Below are 17,357 nucleotides of genomic sequence, written 5' to 3' on the forward strand. Positions count from 1 at the left end.
AGTACATACAGTATATACATGTATCTCTCTAAGGTTAAAACGAGGACTTTAATGAGCAAGTAGTCAGTGAATTTATTTTTCTCTTAGCTGTAATGTTGATATTTTTGTATGTTAGAAATTACTCTTTTGTGTCAGCAGACAACCTGGAAAGGTTGTTTTTGGCTAGGCTTCAGATTAGCACGTCTAAAGCTTGAAAGCCTCACACTGGAGAACTGATGACAACAACACAGGATAAAAGAGGGGAGGAGTTGGGAGAAGAAACAAATTTGAATCAGATTGTTTAAAACGACTAAAACTTTGTTGTATTTTATAACAAATTACAGAACTCTAATAACCAAATAAAATCTATAATGATTAGATAGTTGCTCAAGGTTCACCACACTCACTGCTGGCATTAGCTTTCTAGGGTTTGTAATTAATATCCCTGAGCTCTCCCTTAATTCCTCATGCAAAACTAAAACTAAATTTAACATTTTTGATCTGGCAAACCAAGCAAATAAATAAACTTTTTTATTAATCAAAAATCTTTAATGACTTTACAAACAAAAAAACCCAACCCAAAAGTGGTCAGTTCTTCAGTTACTTCAGATACTTCAGTCTTCGTGATTTCGTTCTTCAGTTACTTCCTTCTAGGAATGGATTCTTACTAGTGCTTATTTTATGTGTCAATTGAATTCCTATATAATTACTAACTACTGAATTGTGGCATCAGATGAAATCCATAGAAAAAATATTATTAGGATTTTCTTTTCCAGATCAAACACAAAATGATGCTTCAATAAAAATTTGTGAATTAGTCATCTCAAGTAGTTCATGTTTGGGAAAATAACTACCTATCTTTAACACGCCTAAGCCATTAAAACGAATAAACAGAACAAATGTGGTTTGAAAATTAGTCCACATAATAAGAAATGTTTCACTCAGAGTTTGCATGGTGTTTATAGTACGTAAACATTTGGTGCCTGTCCCTGCATTCGATTTTCATTTAGAAGGTCATTTATTACTTTACACACCAAAAATAATTAAATGTTATTCCACTTTGTGAAGAACATCAATATTTGAAGAACAAACGTTTTTAGATAATAAAGTAGCCAGTTAGAACTGCCATGGGTTCCTTGAAAGGTTAAACTGGTTAAAGGTTAAAAGACTGTGCTGTGCCTTTCAGAAGTCTAGCTTCACACCTGTTATACGGTCAACGCTTTAGAGAACATACAAGTGACATCCATGTAGACTTAAATAAAAAACTACCTATATTAAAATCCAACTCCATAAAATGGACCAATTAAGCAATTTAAAACCCTCGCAAAATTTTCTTCATTTTTTTAATTTAGAAAAAGCATTCATGAAGGAGGGGAGAGAAATTAATGGTTAAAATTGGGACTAATCTTTTAAACATGCGCATGTTTAATTTTATTCACGTGCATCTCCTTTTCAGTCCAACAGGACTGCTCATCTGAAAAACTAAGGCTCCTACCTATGTGTCGGCTGGATCAGAGACTAAGGTCTCTGGGATTCATTTGTGTCGGTGGGGGAGTCAGTCTGTCCCAACGTTTTCTCCCTCTGTTTCATAAAGTTAGGAATGTCATTAATGCTTTGAGAAGTTTCAGTCATTAAAGTTTGTGATGTGCTCTGAGAGCTTCCATCAGAAAGAGAAGTAGCAGCACAAAAAATTATGCACTCCCTGGCTAAGCTCACTGTGCCAACGCTCAGCAAAACTCCTTTTGTCTTGACGCTGTACAGGAGATCTCACATCCCTGCAAACATATTCTTCACTGATGCCTCATTTCGGCTAGGTGAGAAAGACCATACTGCCAAAGTACCTTATCTCTTCTATTATGCAAAGCCAAGCAGGAGAAGTTTTGAAAGTATTTCAAGTATTTACACAGCACAGAAAGAAGAAACGGGTTTTCTTCTTTCAGGTTGGACTTTGCCAGTGCTCTCTAGATCTCAGAAAGGACTAGTCAGCATTCCTGTCTTCTCACTTGCATCCCTGGCACTTACTCACTGTGTGATCTGGCCGAATTAATGATTTGTCCAGCTGTTGACTTTCCACACTAATTAGGAAAAGTACACTCTCTGGCTGGATGTTCTGATGTTACTTATGGTTTGTCAGTGCTTCATTATTCTTAGGTGATGGGTTCTATAAGTAGTACCCAGCAAACATTAGTAATATTAGCACTATATTTATAACCTCATTTTGGTTATGTCTGCAATAGATCACTCCTCCCAAAGTAAGGGCATGCCAGGTAAGAATTACATTAAGCTTTGATACAACATTTAGTTTGGGAAGTGACTTAGAGAGAAAAAGCCTAATGACAATGTCACCTTACCGTACAAGCTGTACCAGGGATATTACTATTATACAGAGGGCACAGTACAAGCTCTTTCCTTATCCTCATAAATTTTATTAATTTCTTTCATGCTTCTGGTTCAGATAAAGAGGGGTTACTTGAAACACCATGTAGATACAGTATAATATGGTCAGAAATGCTACAATGCATTCATATTTCATTGACACCACTTCTAATCACAGCTAAGCACTTGCACTCCAGAAGAGGTACGGAGTCAGACAATGTCTTTGACATACACAGATTCTTCTCCGTCTTTCCTTTCAGTACATTTTATCTAGCCTAAGGAAGTCGACTGCTTATCTCCATAATGCATTTTCATCTTCTGCTACTGTAAGACTAAGCTTTTCTAGCTCGACTATAAATGAATACATGTACTTTTTTTATTGGGTACTAATTTGAAGCTGGTCACTGACTATCAAAACTCTATTCTTTTGAGTCACTGAAGTCATTTAAGCTAATCTTGTGCAATAAAAAGCTAAGAATCCAATTTTCTCATATACTATGTATTTTACACAATAATATATTTATAGAAGTTCTTGTCTGTGGAACACAACTGTCAATATAGACAACTTCCACTGCTGCTTATTCTGAAAAGAGAATCACTTTACTTCCTATTCAGAAGAAGTAAATACGAAAAATGAGAAACAGTATTTCCAAAATCAGATTGATATTACAAAACAGAATCTGATAAACATGGAAACTTTGTAATAGTGGGGCCCACCTGGGAATAACCTAATAATGAGTAATTGCCTCAGAAGCAAAAAAGATGCACATTTTGTCCTAGTTTATTGGAAATGAAAAATCCTTGCCACAGTGAATGACAAATTCTGATCCTGATTCTCAATTAGACTAAAGGTTTCTTTAGCCTTATTAGCATGAAGCAGACACAGATCATATTTACAGATACTTAAAAGCTTTACATTGCTAGACTGGGATTAGAGAACCTGAGTGTAAATTCAGTGCTGCTATGCTTTTTACTGCATACATCACAGATACTTCAGTGGTCACTTCCCACATCAGTAAGGCACACACCGGCAAACACACAGCATGATGCTTACTGCAACAAATAAAACTTTGCTTGTTAGCATCATTGCTGCTATGTTTAAATATTGTTCTAACAGGGTAGGGTTAGTAGACTTCTTGTAGAATACAAGGGAAGTAAGGCACTGACAGCAGCTGAGATGAAATGAAGGTCAAACTGACTACTATATTCCAAGATATGTAAACATATGATCTCAGAAAGAGAGGTCTTAACTGTTACCCTTACCTAGTAAAGAAGAACAGGTTAAGGTATATAATTAGTTAGTAGCAGTGCCGAAGATATTTTTAAAACAACCTTGAGTATTAATGGCTACTTTAAGCAACATGCCCAATTTTCCATCTGAACTGAAGCAGATGTGTAGCCATCTATTTGGCAGGAGTGTGTCCACTGAAATGCAGAGATTTCCTGAAATATCACAGACAATTAGAAATTACACTGTAAATAATCCTGGAGTTTTCTACTGCTTGATGCCCAGCATTTTCTTTAGTCAGGTCTGCAGCCTGACTGGCTGAAGACTGACTGACAGGCTGGCCACAGCCTGACCTGGTCAGTGTCCCAGCTGCTGCATTATAGAGAACAAAGTTGCTCAGCTTTTTATGATCTATACGTTGTCAGAATACATGGGCTATTTCTTTCAGATACAGCCCTTAGCAACTTCCATCCACACAGAATCACAGAATGGTTCGGGTTGGAAGGGACCTTAAAGATCATCCAGTTCCAACCCCCTAGACACCTCCCACCAGACCAGGTTGCTCAAAGCCCCATCCAGCCTGGCCTTGAACACCTCCAGGGATGGGGCAGCCACAGCTTCCCTGGGCAACCTGTTCCAGTGCCTCACCACCCTCACAGTAAAGAATTTCTTCCTAATCTCCAATCTAAATCTCCCCTCTTTCAGTTTAAAACCATTACCCCTCGTCCTATCACTACACTCCCTGATCAAGAGTCCCTCCCCATCTTTCCTGCAGGCCCCTTTCAGATACTGGAAGGCTGCTATAAGGTTTCCCCAGAGCCTTCTCTTCTCCAGGCTGAACAACCCCAACTCTCTCAGCCTGTCCTCAAAGGAGAGGTGCTCCAGCCCTCTGGTCATCTTCGTGGCCCTCCTCTGGACTTGCTCCAACAGCTCCATGTCCTTCTTATGTTGGGGGCTGCGAAGCTGGACACAGTACTCCAGGTGGGGTCTCATGAGAGTGGAGGAGAGGGGCAGAATCATCTCCCTCGACATCTTTAGTAGTGTACAATTTGATACTGTTGTATGTAACCTACTCAGGAAAATAAACCTTGAAATCTCTGGGGAACAAGAGACAGTACAGAGTGCTGCAGTCTGTATCATTGGCAAAGTACTTCACCATCAACACAAGGTCTTCTGTTGCCCCAGCAGATTTCCCTGGTTCCTGTACCACATCTGTAACTGAGATTAGAAGAAAACTATAGATGTGCATTTTTTGTGAAGACTTCATTGTTAAGGAATTCTCCATTAATTTTCAGCATTAGCCGAAACCCTCGTAGTTTAATTACCTTTATTCAGCACAGACAAGTTTATTTCTTCTTCCAGTGGTATGTGGAAGAATACTTCTAAAAACACACAGGTTAAAAATATGGTTACCACACATGCTGATTCAGCTCTGGTCTCCCTCACTGTTTTATGTAATTGACACCCTTTTTCTTGCATGTTATGTAAGGTATTTTTTCCCTCAAAATCATATATGCTTTACCTAGAAAAGTAAAATTTTGATTATGAAGAACATGGTAGTTACCTCAGTATTTTATCTGTGCTCCCTCACCAACCTGAACCTTGCAGAAATAATTTTCTGCAAGAACAGTGAATAAACAGGAAACCCAGGAGAAGTCAAGAATTGTGATTTCCAGCCCACTGTTTGTATTTCCAGAGTATGTTCCCTCTCCATACAACGTATAAAACATTTTATGGTACTTATTCCACCACTTAGGACCTGCTGCTGAAGCTGTTCCATACATACACAGTCTGATCAAAATCCTACTAAAGCCAGTGAATATTCCCATGAAATTCAGCAGTAAAAAATCAGGTACAAAGACGTCACTGAAAGCACATGGAATAAAATGGAGAAACACTTTCTCTGACCTCCCTATGACTATCAGTCTTCTCAGTGGTTAAGACCCTAAGATAGACAGGATAAAAATGGCGTCAAAAACAGGGTTCGACACTTCAAGAGAAGAGCTGTCTTTTAAAAGTCTTAATTTAGGATGAGACATGGTTACAGACCTTTATGAAAGTCCCAGACCTCCCCATTTTTGAAATCTAGGCATTAATGGTGTTGACTACTAATTTAATCAAGTCTCAAAGACTTCTCAACTGAAAGTTTGCCCCTCTGGATCTCAGTGCTTCCATATACTATCACAGCACAAAATCAGTTATTTTTCTGGTAATTCAAAACATTATTCTCACTTATATTTGTATCTCCACGCTTATTGAAACAAATCCCCATTCATACAAATGCCCACAAATGCATTTTCTGTCCAGGCAGTTCAGTTATAATAAGTAAGACAAAGTCAAATAATATGTGAAATGATAACACTGGTTTAGTAAAGTACTGACCTTAACAGTTTGTTGTAGGGTGAAGGAATAAAGAAAATGGATAAAATAAAGCACAAAATCATAATTAAGACAGGCCACTCGGAGTACGAAATACTCTAAAACAAACACACAAAATCCAGCACAGACTCAGAGGTTTGTTTCCCACCAACTACATTCATCTCTTACATACATTAACCCCTAATTCAATTATATTGAGAGAGTGGGAAATACAAGCACGTTCTTTGTAAAGGACACACCAAAATCATTATGGATATTCAAACTAGCAAGGTTATCTGAATATTCAACAAATTTATCTGCTCTACAAACTCACTAGCAAATTTAAAAATAATTGCTCTTCTAGGATTTGATCTTAAGAGCTACTGAATGCTTCCAATGGTGTATCGAGCATCTTTTGACACAGTTTGACCTCACAGTGCCTGTGGAAACTGCCTAGTAAACTACTCATTAAAACAACTACAGTCTAATGCTCCCTGAATACTTCTCTATTTAAATTTTGTACGTGCTGCACAGTGAGATCCCATAGTCTACTAATTAATATAAAAAACAGTAACATCTTCCATACAATGCATCTTTTGCTTTCTCAATATCGATACATTTTGAATTCAATTAGTATACCATGAAGTGTTAAGATTAATTATTGTTCACTACTGTGAGATAATGTTCATTGAAGAATTGAGAAGTTAGGCTAGAAACATGGAAACTGAAAAGACATCTCCTCTCTTCTGAGAGAAAGGTAAAGAAAAATTATTCTCAAGACTTGTCCTACAGAGAATGGCCTATTACGGATCAAATCAGTAAGCTCATCAAGGTCTGCTCTTAAACCTGCTCACTTGTACTTTTTTTAGGGTTCAATTTGCAAGCACTTGAAGATAAAAAAAAATATATATCTATGCCCTTTGCCCATTTTGAGTACAATGTAATCTGTGAAGTCTCATATTAAAACCAGAAGATTTCTGCTCGGGCAACACCCTTTACCAAACATAAACGGGATAAATCTAACCTAACCCTTCTCAACTGTTGTGTTTACTGACATGTGCAATTCCAGAGATTCACTGACACTTTATTTATAGGGAGTTATTCTCAACAGTAAATAATTGTTATGTCTTACACAAAGCTTTAGCAGGACTGAGACCTTAATTTTAATCTGATAGATGGTTCTGTTCCTAGATGAGTTCTATTTTTAGGGCTATTTCAGGGCATGTTTTGAATCCTACTGCTAGCAAGTCTTGTGAGTATCTGTGTACTGCATTTGTCCTCTGACACAAAACCTTAGGATGTGAAGAAAAAGAAACACTGAACTGTAAAATGCTCAACTGAAAAACTAAATAAAAAGTAATCCAACACTCTACCTCTCAAACTCAGTTAAGCTACATTTAATTTAGTTTACTGATGTCCCACATCTGCAACCCAGTAAAGTTCACAATTGTTACATTGCACAGCTGTGGTTTAAAGCCTCTCTTTGCACACAACACACTGGCAGCAAAGCAAAACCATTAACTTTTATATGCTTTTAACATATGGACCAGTTAGAAGTAGGAAAGCCCTATGTCCCCAGTGAAAATATATGCCTTCCATTAACTTGAGTCAAATTCTTACGAAATATAAATTCTGATTCATCTTTAAGTCGAGAGATTATAATTACAATGGCTTTGTTTCCGATTTATTTGACTTGGAGTGCATGCAGTTATCTCTCAGAGGTAAAGATACTAACACAAAAGTACCACTACAAAAAGATTTTACTGTAGGACAAATTAGTAAAATTACGATGTATTTGAGTCTTTTGCTCTATTGTGATGTGTGGAATTAAGAGGAAAAAATCCGCTAAGTCCAAATGGAAACATGTTATATTTCAGTGCAGAAGTATGACACGCACAAAGCCAAAAGACCTGCCACTAATTGCCGGAGGAAGGGCTTGGGCTCAACAGCGGTGCACAGTGACAAACACGACAAGTCAAATCATGGTTCCACTGAAAACAACGGCAAAGCATCTACGATTTCAACTGGCCAAAGTTTCACTCTATGCCCAGTAGCATCTGTTCATGGGACTGAAATGCAAGAAAATCCATTTGTTTCCCTCAGTTTTTAAGGGGAAAATCAAGTCTCTGAATTGGAGAGACATAGATTTGACAGATGGACCACTCAGTGGATAAGGAATTGGCTGGATGGTCGCACTCAAAGAGTCGCAGTCAATGGCTCAGTGTCCGAGTGGAGGCCAGTAATGAGTGATGTTACTCAGGGGCCGGTATTGGGACGAGCGCTTTTTAACATCTTTGTCAGCAACATGGACAGTGGGATTGAGTGCACCCACACCAAGCTGTGTGGTGCAGTTGACATGCTGGAGGGAAGGGATGCCATCCAGAAGGACCTGGACAGGCTTCAGAGTTGGGCCCATGCGAACCTCATCAAGTTCAACAAGGCCAAATGCAAGGTCCCGCACATGGGTCAGGGCAATTCCAAGCACAAGTACAGGTTGGGTAGAGAACAGATTGAAGAGAAGGACTTGGGGTGTTGGTGGATGAGAAGCTCAACATGAACCGACAACGTGCACTTGCAACCCAAAAAGCCAACCACATCCGGGGCTGCATCAAAAGAAGCGTGGTCAGCAGAGTGCGGGAGGTGATTCTGCCCCTCTACTCTGCTCTGGTGAGACCCCACCTGGAGTACTGCGTCCACCTCCGGGGTTGGAACTAGATGATCTTTAAGGTCCTTTCCAACCCAAACCATTCTATGATTCTATGAATCAGCTGCTATCAAAGTTACAGACAAATTAATATTGAGACAGTACTCTTGTCACCAAGGGGTGGTGAAAGCAGTTCTTTAAAGTGATTTTGCAAAAGGTCCTAGTTCTTGTGTTCTTTAGTGTGCATAAACAAAGCCTGAAATATTTTTTTCACATTCTCTCTCAGCACACGGCCCATGAGTTGTTTGGGTTTTGTGTTGTTTTGGTTTATTTCAATATGAGACATATATTGTTTATAATTACTTTTTGTCTGAGGGCTGGAGACTCAAAGGCACAAAGAAGGCAGGCTAAAAGTCAATACTGAGGAGGGGAAATGACCTTTAGGCGGGCTAATTATAATTAATTTGGTTTTGAAAAAGATCTATTTTCCTCCTATTTTGGCCAAAAAAAATTCCCTTGTTAAAACATCATCATCCTAAGTCTTCAGTGAAGGTTGTGAGAACTTTCATCCCAGTTCTTTTTGACAGATTATGCTCTAATATCTAGGCACCGTGAACAAGGAGTGTTTATTAGCCATGGATGATACATTGATACTACAACACTCAATGTGTGAGCAATACGCAGTGCTACCATAATTAGACATGATGCTGCTGTAGCCGTAATGGTTCCCAGCTCTGTATTTATTCTATACAGCCAAGCCCAGCCCCTACAGACCCTCAAAGCTAGGACAGGGACGTTTCCCAGTGTCTCTGTTCTGGTGGTGGGAAGGGAAGGCTGGAGGACTTCCCCTTCCCTCCCTCCAGGTGGCAACTCTCCTGCCTCTTTCCAGCAAGGACCTAAGGCAGAGCAGAGCAACCCTGACAAAAGCTCTAAAGGTCTGTGAGTCATAGAAGGGGAAAAAGTCTGCAGAGATTGTGCTTCAAGAGCAGAGAATTATGTTGTGCCGCAGATTTTCTGAGAAGATGAAGCCCCTCTGGCACACCTCCCTGTCCTGCCAGCATGATCTGCTCAGCTGGGGAACATAAGGCAAGAGAGAGAAAAAGTGGAAGAGGGATCTGCAGTCTCAAAAAGGCCCCATGGTGCTTTGCCCACGCAGTCTGATGGTACCACCACTTAAAGGTGATACTGCAAAATTCTTGAATATCAGGGCAGTGCATCAAAGGGTCTGATTCCTCACTGATACCACTAGTGAATGTACCAAGGCCCTCCTTAATTTCGTAATTAAAGCCCTCTTCTCTTACAAGAGGACTCTATTTTCTAGATTGCATGATCTCTTTTCTCTCTGATGCTTTAGCCACAACAGTGATAAACCAAAACTAAAGATAAACTGGAATGCATTATATCTGAATGGGAACATCCATATTCAACTCTAGAAGTGACAACTTTTTTTTTCTTTCATGCTCTACTTCTCTCTTGTATTTGGAGTAAATCCTATTTTAATTTCAGAATATACAGAATTCTCAGCACAATAAACTGTGTCTATAGAAAAAAGTGACAACTATGGAAGCAACTGGGAGAACTAGTAGGTTAAACCAGAATACGTTCATTCAGTTTTGAGTTTAAAGGTCCCTAGAAAGTGCAAACAGATTCCGAAACATGCCAAACGTGCCTAAGTTTCCACTGAAAGATGACAAAACATGCTGTACAAACTACAAAATTAGTGCCAGAATGTTTAAGTTCTGATGTCTCACATCAGTAATTGTGCACTCTCTTAATCATAAATTACTATTACAAATGTATATTTAATGCCCTGCTGTTAATTTCTGGCCCTTTAAACTACACAGTCTGCTACTGTGAAATAGAAGCATTTGTTAAGAGGGGATAAGTATATTTGATAAATTACAGGGATTAACATGATCTTAAATTAGTAAAAGAATTTAGCCCTTTTAATATTTATTTTCTTGCTGCTGCTCAGTTTTTGACAGCGGAAGACATGACAGTTATATAAATATACTTCAAACAGAGGATCTTCTCAGGGTGGGAAAGGCATCTTTTTGTTCTTACTGGTATTTAAGAACTCCGTTTTCAGTAATCGTCGGACTCACGCTACCAGTCTCCAATTCCCTCTTGCTTCTGGGATAGCACCACCTAGTGACTACTGCACATATTAGAGATTGCTGCTCGGCAAAAACCACGTACGCTGCAAATTCCAGAGCTAGTTGCAAGCAGATGTGAGAATGTGCTGTCACTCATCTTCAAACAAAACACCAGAGATACTGGCAGAAGGCTCATTTCAAGTCAGGGTTACCTGGAGAGATGCAATATGGCTTCCATGTAAATTATTAACTTTCACATCAGTCAGTAATCTACAAAAAGCTGGAGAAAATTGTATCAAGATTATGAAACTTAATCTGTATTTTCTCTGGTGTGCTGTAGGATTGAAGCACATGTGGAGCGGAGGGAAGAGGGCTAAGAGGCAAGGACAGAGTATGATGGGACGTTTACACAGTCACTATTATTTTGCTTACAAAAGCCTCTTCGTAGAAAGTTAAGAGAATAGCATTATCTTTCTTCACTGAGCAGAGATGAAGCAGCATTGCCAGCAATACCTTCTGTTCCGAGCCAAACTTTTCATTTATCTTGCAAGCTGCCAAAGCTAAACCTGGCAACAATCTGATTTTAGAACACAGAGGCCCCAACCCAGGATGCGAGTGCCAATTATATTGGACAGCTGGACAAAAATAAAGTAAAATCACAAAGACTTTTAAAAGATAAAAATGACATAAGGGTTTTAAGCTAATCTTATAAAGGAGCATACGCATAATTGTTTTTTTAACAGGATGTCCTGTACCAACTTGACAGAAATACAGACAGCACTCAACTTGCTGTGTGCTCTTCATGGAAAGGTAAATGTTCTACAAGGGGAGGCAGAAAGCAGGCAATTCATGTAAATAAGAAACAAGGAAGGAATGGAAGAGAGAACACAAAAAAAGTGGAAATAAACCAACATGGTAACTACACATTACTGCAATGAGACTTATCTTGTTACTGAACCTATTATGCATCTTGGGCAAAATACGCAAGTTCATTACCAATGCCACTGAATATATCTCTAAAAAGCCAGAGAAGATGAGTATGCATGAAAGCATTACCATTCTGATTTAAAAATAGCAATAAAATCAAAGGTATAATATTTACAGTAATTGGGACTGGTAAGCGGGACAAAGCACCTAATCCGTTTCATTCTGACAATACCTCCAAGGTATAAACTGGCTAGTGAAGAGGGGTGTGGAGGCACATTTGACCAGATGCGACCTTTTTTTGCTTTGCTTGATCCATCCAGCACGAGTAAAAGAATCTCTTTTACCAGTTTAACATGGGCTCAAATGTCAGAAGCAGACACAAAGATTCTTTGTTCGCCACTTGGGCACAAACCAGTCCTACTCCACCTTAAACTATATCCCCCTCCATCTAAGCTTGTCATAGCTGAAAGGAGAAGCAGATTCCTCATTGGATCCTCACCTCTCAGGACCTCTAAAGGCATAATTTGAAGGGGGGTAATCCAGAGCCTTCTAATTACAGGAAAAGAACAGAGACGTAACAGGAATCTATCCTATGTAGAATATAAACAGATATTTTGCTATCAGTTTTATATGTGAAAAGAAGGCTCCAATAAACATTTTTCTCCAGATGTTCTTTTTCTACATAGAAATCTCAAGATCACTGGAGGCTATGACTGGGCTACTGAGGTTCCAGAAATTCCAGACAGAGCTGCTGCACAGGCACAGAACTGCACCTACCGCCCATGTACAATAAGCCTACACAGCATTACCTAATGCACGTACACTTATTTCTACCTAAAAATACAACAGCCTCATTTGTATATGTCATATCAGATCACAAGAATTTTGCAATCTGATACAATCCATCATATTTAGATTATTCCCTAGTATTACGTCTTTTTCTTACCCATTATGAAAAAGATACTTCAAAAATGTTAAAAGTATTGAGAAATGTGTACATTTGTTGGCTTGTTTGCATTTATGCTGCAGAGCTATCATTTGCATAGGTTACTGCTATACTGGCATCTATCCATGGAACAATCAAACTTCACCTTGCTGTTTTATTTAGCTATAGATCTGCGCACTTTCTTGTAAGTCAGTGTCAACAAGCTTTAAATCAACTGAATTAATTAATTCTAGCAGATAAGTATGTGTTTTTTATGATTTGTAAGATGCTTTATGTACTGCATCGATGCATCTAAATAGATGGATATTGCCTCCTAAACAACTTGATCTACATTACATGATTTATGAACTGTAAGACACAGTACACAAGAATCTATCAACTGAGAACTGAACTTAGTAAAGGACTATGAACGAAGAAACTCCCATATTCTCATCCTGCTCTAAGAATGAGTTCTTGCCCTACACGTCAAATAATCTGCCATTCTCTGGAGTAAGGGATGAATCTTGCTCCCTGTTTGGTTTTTTTAGAGTAATTCATGTCCACATATTTAAAAAAAATACGATCACAACATTTTAGATATCGAGGAAACTTTAAACAGCAGAGCTGAAAAAGAATTTAAAAAATTTGTCCAGGAACAACAAGAGTTTTAGAGGAGTAGGTAGCTGAAGAGGTTGAAATGTTAGCAAAGCTGCCCAGAAAATACCTGTTTTTGTTAATGGGCTAGAGAATAGCTGCTGAAGAAGTTTGTTCTCTGAAGTTCGCAACACCACCACTATGTCAGCAGGAAGAGTGTCTCTGTTCTTCTCAAGGAATGCACAGGCATCATATAATACCTAGCATGGGAAACAGAATCAGAAAAGTTGCCAAAAAGGGTTTCCCAACAAATACTATGTTCTTTAAAATGTGAACAGTCAAGATGACCAAAAGACCAGTTAGTTTGGCTCTGACAAGCCAATGAATTACCTGCAAAGCACTTAAAAGTGTACAGCTACAGCAGCGTCTCCAGAATGCGAACTGGCTATAAACAGCACCTATATTCATAGCACGTCACTGCACATCAAATTGGGTTAAATGGCTTAAATCATGTTGTATTATGCTTTGTCATGTCAAACTATGGTATGCATGAAGCAACATAACAGAGATACCTCATTAAAGCTTAAGTTGACAGTTTACGTGTGAAATAAGAAATGGTGCTCAGGTGGTCATCATCTATTTGTTGATCTATAACTAGACCTGCTAGACGAACAGGAGTAAATTGCACATCTAGGTACATTAAAATAGGCTTCTCATTGCTTCAAAAATGGTAGTAGGAAAACAAAACATTAATTTATTTCAATTATTTTAACTGTTTTTATTATAAAGTAATGCCTGTCTATTTGGATTCATATAAGTTAATTTTACTTAGCTTTTTGATTATTTATTTATTTTTAATTGCAGTAATTTTTAGATCTGTTTTATTATCACTAGCAATATTCCTCTCTAGCCTAATGCCATGAGTTTACACAGAGAACTGGCCAGTGGTGTTTTTATCACTTGGACACTTGGGTACAAAGAATTTATTAAACCTATGTGAAATTTTACAGTTTTTCTTAACAAGCCAGAAAGCTGGACAAAGTTTACTAGAACATATCTTAAAATTTTGAAGTCTTATGAGCCAGAGATGAGACTTCATTGATAACTATATAAACCACAGCTATTTCATTTTGATTTTGTATATAAACAAAGATTTGGACCTGAAATCACAGGCAAAGCTCATGTCACATGAAACAACTGGAATGTTATTCCCCATATAACATAACACATGGACTGCTGAGAACAAAAGAAATCAGGTGCTGCAGAGTACAAGGAAACATCTGTGCTAGCTAGCTCCAGTCTTCCCAATGCTCTCTATAGGATTTTAAGTTCTACTACAGACGCTGTTTTACATTGCATTTTATCCGTATACTTATACACACTCACACAGAGAACTACTGTGGCATTCACACGATGTTAACAATCGCACAGCCTGTTTGGGCTCCAGAGGGTTGCTCTGTTGAAATGGTTGTAATAATGGTGTTTCTGGTGCCAGATTTCTTTCAGAATAAAATGTGGTTATTGTCTACACAATTTTTGAAAGAGCCCTAAGGATAGGTTCTAAAATGGACTACTGCACATGAAAATTTTATCGTAGATTCTAGGTTTCCATAAACTTTATAATTTTGTCTCTTAAAATAAAAAAAATCATAAAGCAGAAACTTTGGCTAAAACAAATAATGACCATACTGCTATTATTTGAACTAAATAAAAATCGCATGACCTTACCTTTCCAGCATAGTGCTGAATACCAAATGACAGTTCTACTCCTTTTGGTCTCCAAAAGTATTTGCATCGTAAGTTATCTTCAAATTTATCTACACATTGGGAAGAGACATTGATATAAGTGACTTAGAGTGACTAAGTAAAATCTTCATCCTAATTAGGGACAGTTTACTGCTCAAGAAGCCAGAACTACTATAACAATTTATATTATCAGATTGCTCAGAAATAGCTGTGTGCCAGCTTCTCTGTACTTTTTTCCGAGGTGCCACTTCTGAATGGAACAGCTCATTCTAAACTAGACCAGTAAGACTGGCTTTCACATCCCACTGTTTGTGGATAGTTCTCTGCACGGAAAACTATGAGGGGCCAATGACAAGGTGTGACGACTTCTCATATTTTGCTATGAATTTGCTTATATGTGTATAAAGGGGTTGGAGTGGGTTTATTTCAACTACGTGCACTCAAAGCTGTGCATATATCTTGCTTTCTTAAATGCCTATTATTTGTATCGTTCCCTATCTTCCTTTCCCCATTTGTTTAGCTTTGTGCATCATGTTTTAAGTATATGTTAATGTCTTCAGGCTGGGATCATCTCTCATTTACTTTGGACTTCTACAGAAAAAGAGGCTTCTATCTAAAACCTCGACGAAAGAGTCCTTCTGTTTCCCGTGACTACCTCTAAAGTGCTGACAGAAAAAGAAACACCACTTTCTAAGAAAAATGTCTTTTATGCCCTGTGATATTTTGTATGCTCTTTAATATTTTGGAATTAGATTAGTGCTGATACTGTAAAACTTGCTATTGTATTTCTTTATCTGAACAAGCAACTAGAGACCTGAGGCCAGTACCAACTGATAGAATTCTCTGTCATGTTGACCAGTCAGAAAATACCATCAAAATGTTTTTTCTAATGTTAAAATCCATTAATATTTTGTGTTAGGCTCTTCTTTCTATTAACATTTAACCAAGCTTGTATTTAGAGCAAAAAGAACTACGTTTGGAATTTTGGCAGGGGTGGGGGGCGGTGTGGTGGGATTAATGATTATCTGGCACATCTGGAGAGGGCAAATTATCCCACTTTGCTGTCTCCTTGGGGGATCCTGCTGTACTGTGTACAGAGCAGTGCTGGACCAAGGAAAGTGCCGGTGTGAAACTCTAAGTTCAATATTCAGTATTAGCTGGTTCATAGGACCCCCAGGGAGGCACACAGCTTTAGTACACAAATGAGGGCTGGAAGAAACCATAGCATTCATTCTATCTGTGACCTAAATTCAAGTTTCAACTCAGTCTAGCAGAAGTGAAAAATCTTGTACATATATCGTGCAATTTAACAGGCAGCTGTTATTTTTCTCTGACTAACAGTTTGAGTCTCTGCTGCACATTCCATTGAAGGAACTGGAACTCTGTTTCATATCTCAAGAAAAAATGTAGCTCTAGTAAACAAAAGCAAGACAACAGTTTTAAACATGGCATGTGCTGCACGCTTTAAAGTTGGCACCAAGATTTGTTAAAATATAAGTAAAATATGCATGAAGGAAGGGAAATATTCAGCCAGATGGCACACCAGAAATAACACACACTTTCTATTTATGATGAGATTATCTGGAGTGAAGCAGTATTTTCTAATTGGATAAACATGGGCCTAGGAGCCTGGGAGATCTAAATTTTACTCTCAACACGAATGTTGCTCACAGGGTGGTCCTAGGCACAAGATTCTACAATGTCTCAGCATTCTGAGAGATTCTACAACAACTCAGCAAATGGGGATAAATGCTGCTTGATGTACCTCACATACAGGGACAAGACACAGGTTATTTCCTTATAACACTGGAAAGACAGTTAGCCATTGACACCTGATATACAAGTAACTTTTGAAATATAGAAAGAACAGAAAATGCATAAGCAGAGAAAAATGATGAAGCACAATGAAAAATATACTTAAAATATTAAAGAGAGTTGGCACAGACTCAGCAGGACAACTAGACTAGTAAAACTTGTGTAAAGATGCCATTCCGCCCTCTCAAAATATATTTGTTATTTCCCAGAATTTTTGCTTGCACATACCAACTAAAGTTAGGTCTGTTGCCTGAGGAAATCGACTTTCTTCATCTAGTAGAGACAGAAGACCCATGGGTTTCTGGAGGAACATATCTAGAAGTGGACGGTTGTCCTCATACTCCACTGTCGTAGCATCAATTCCCTCACTCTGATATTCCATCTACAAAGTCGCCAGCACAGTTTTAATATTGAACCAGTAAAAGCAACATCATCACCAGGACATTTACGATGCACAGCAATACTCCATAGGCCCCAATAACATCACTTACAAAACTTCAACTGAAAGATGTCTTGTCTTGCATTTAAATCACATACTCATTTTATACGCATAATGTACTCCTGAACACGATCTATGGTTCAGGACAGCTGATTCAACTAGTCCTCACCAGAGTTGAATTTACCTGCTCAAGTGCAAAGATATGTTGATTGAAATAAAACTGGATCTGT

The 17,357-nt window shown here is 38.3% G+C and overlaps 1 protein-coding gene across 1 annotated transcript in view; it reads right to left on the reverse strand.

The window, feature by feature from the left end:
• The window catches only part of MYO3B (myosin IIIB), a 100,541-nt gene extending 83,471 nt beyond the window's left edge, over positions 1-17,070 (reverse strand). Inside the window, exons 1-3 of the mRNA XM_074593516.1 lie at positions 16,917-17,070; positions 14,856-14,944; positions 13,258-13,387 (exon numbers count right to left, since the gene is read on the reverse strand). Coding sequence (XP_074449617.1) covers positions 13,258-13,387; positions 14,856-14,944; positions 16,917-17,070 — 373 coding nt within the window. The remainder of the gene's footprint in view (positions 1-13,257; positions 13,388-14,855; positions 14,945-16,916) is intronic.
• Positions 17,071-17,357: the final 287 nt, after the last annotated feature.

The sequence above is a fragment of the Larus michahellis genome, chromosome 7 (assembly GCF_964199755.1).
Source record: "Larus michahellis chromosome 7, bLarMic1.1, whole genome shotgun sequence".
NCBI lineage: Eukaryota > Metazoa > Chordata > Aves > Charadriiformes > Laridae > Larus > Larus michahellis.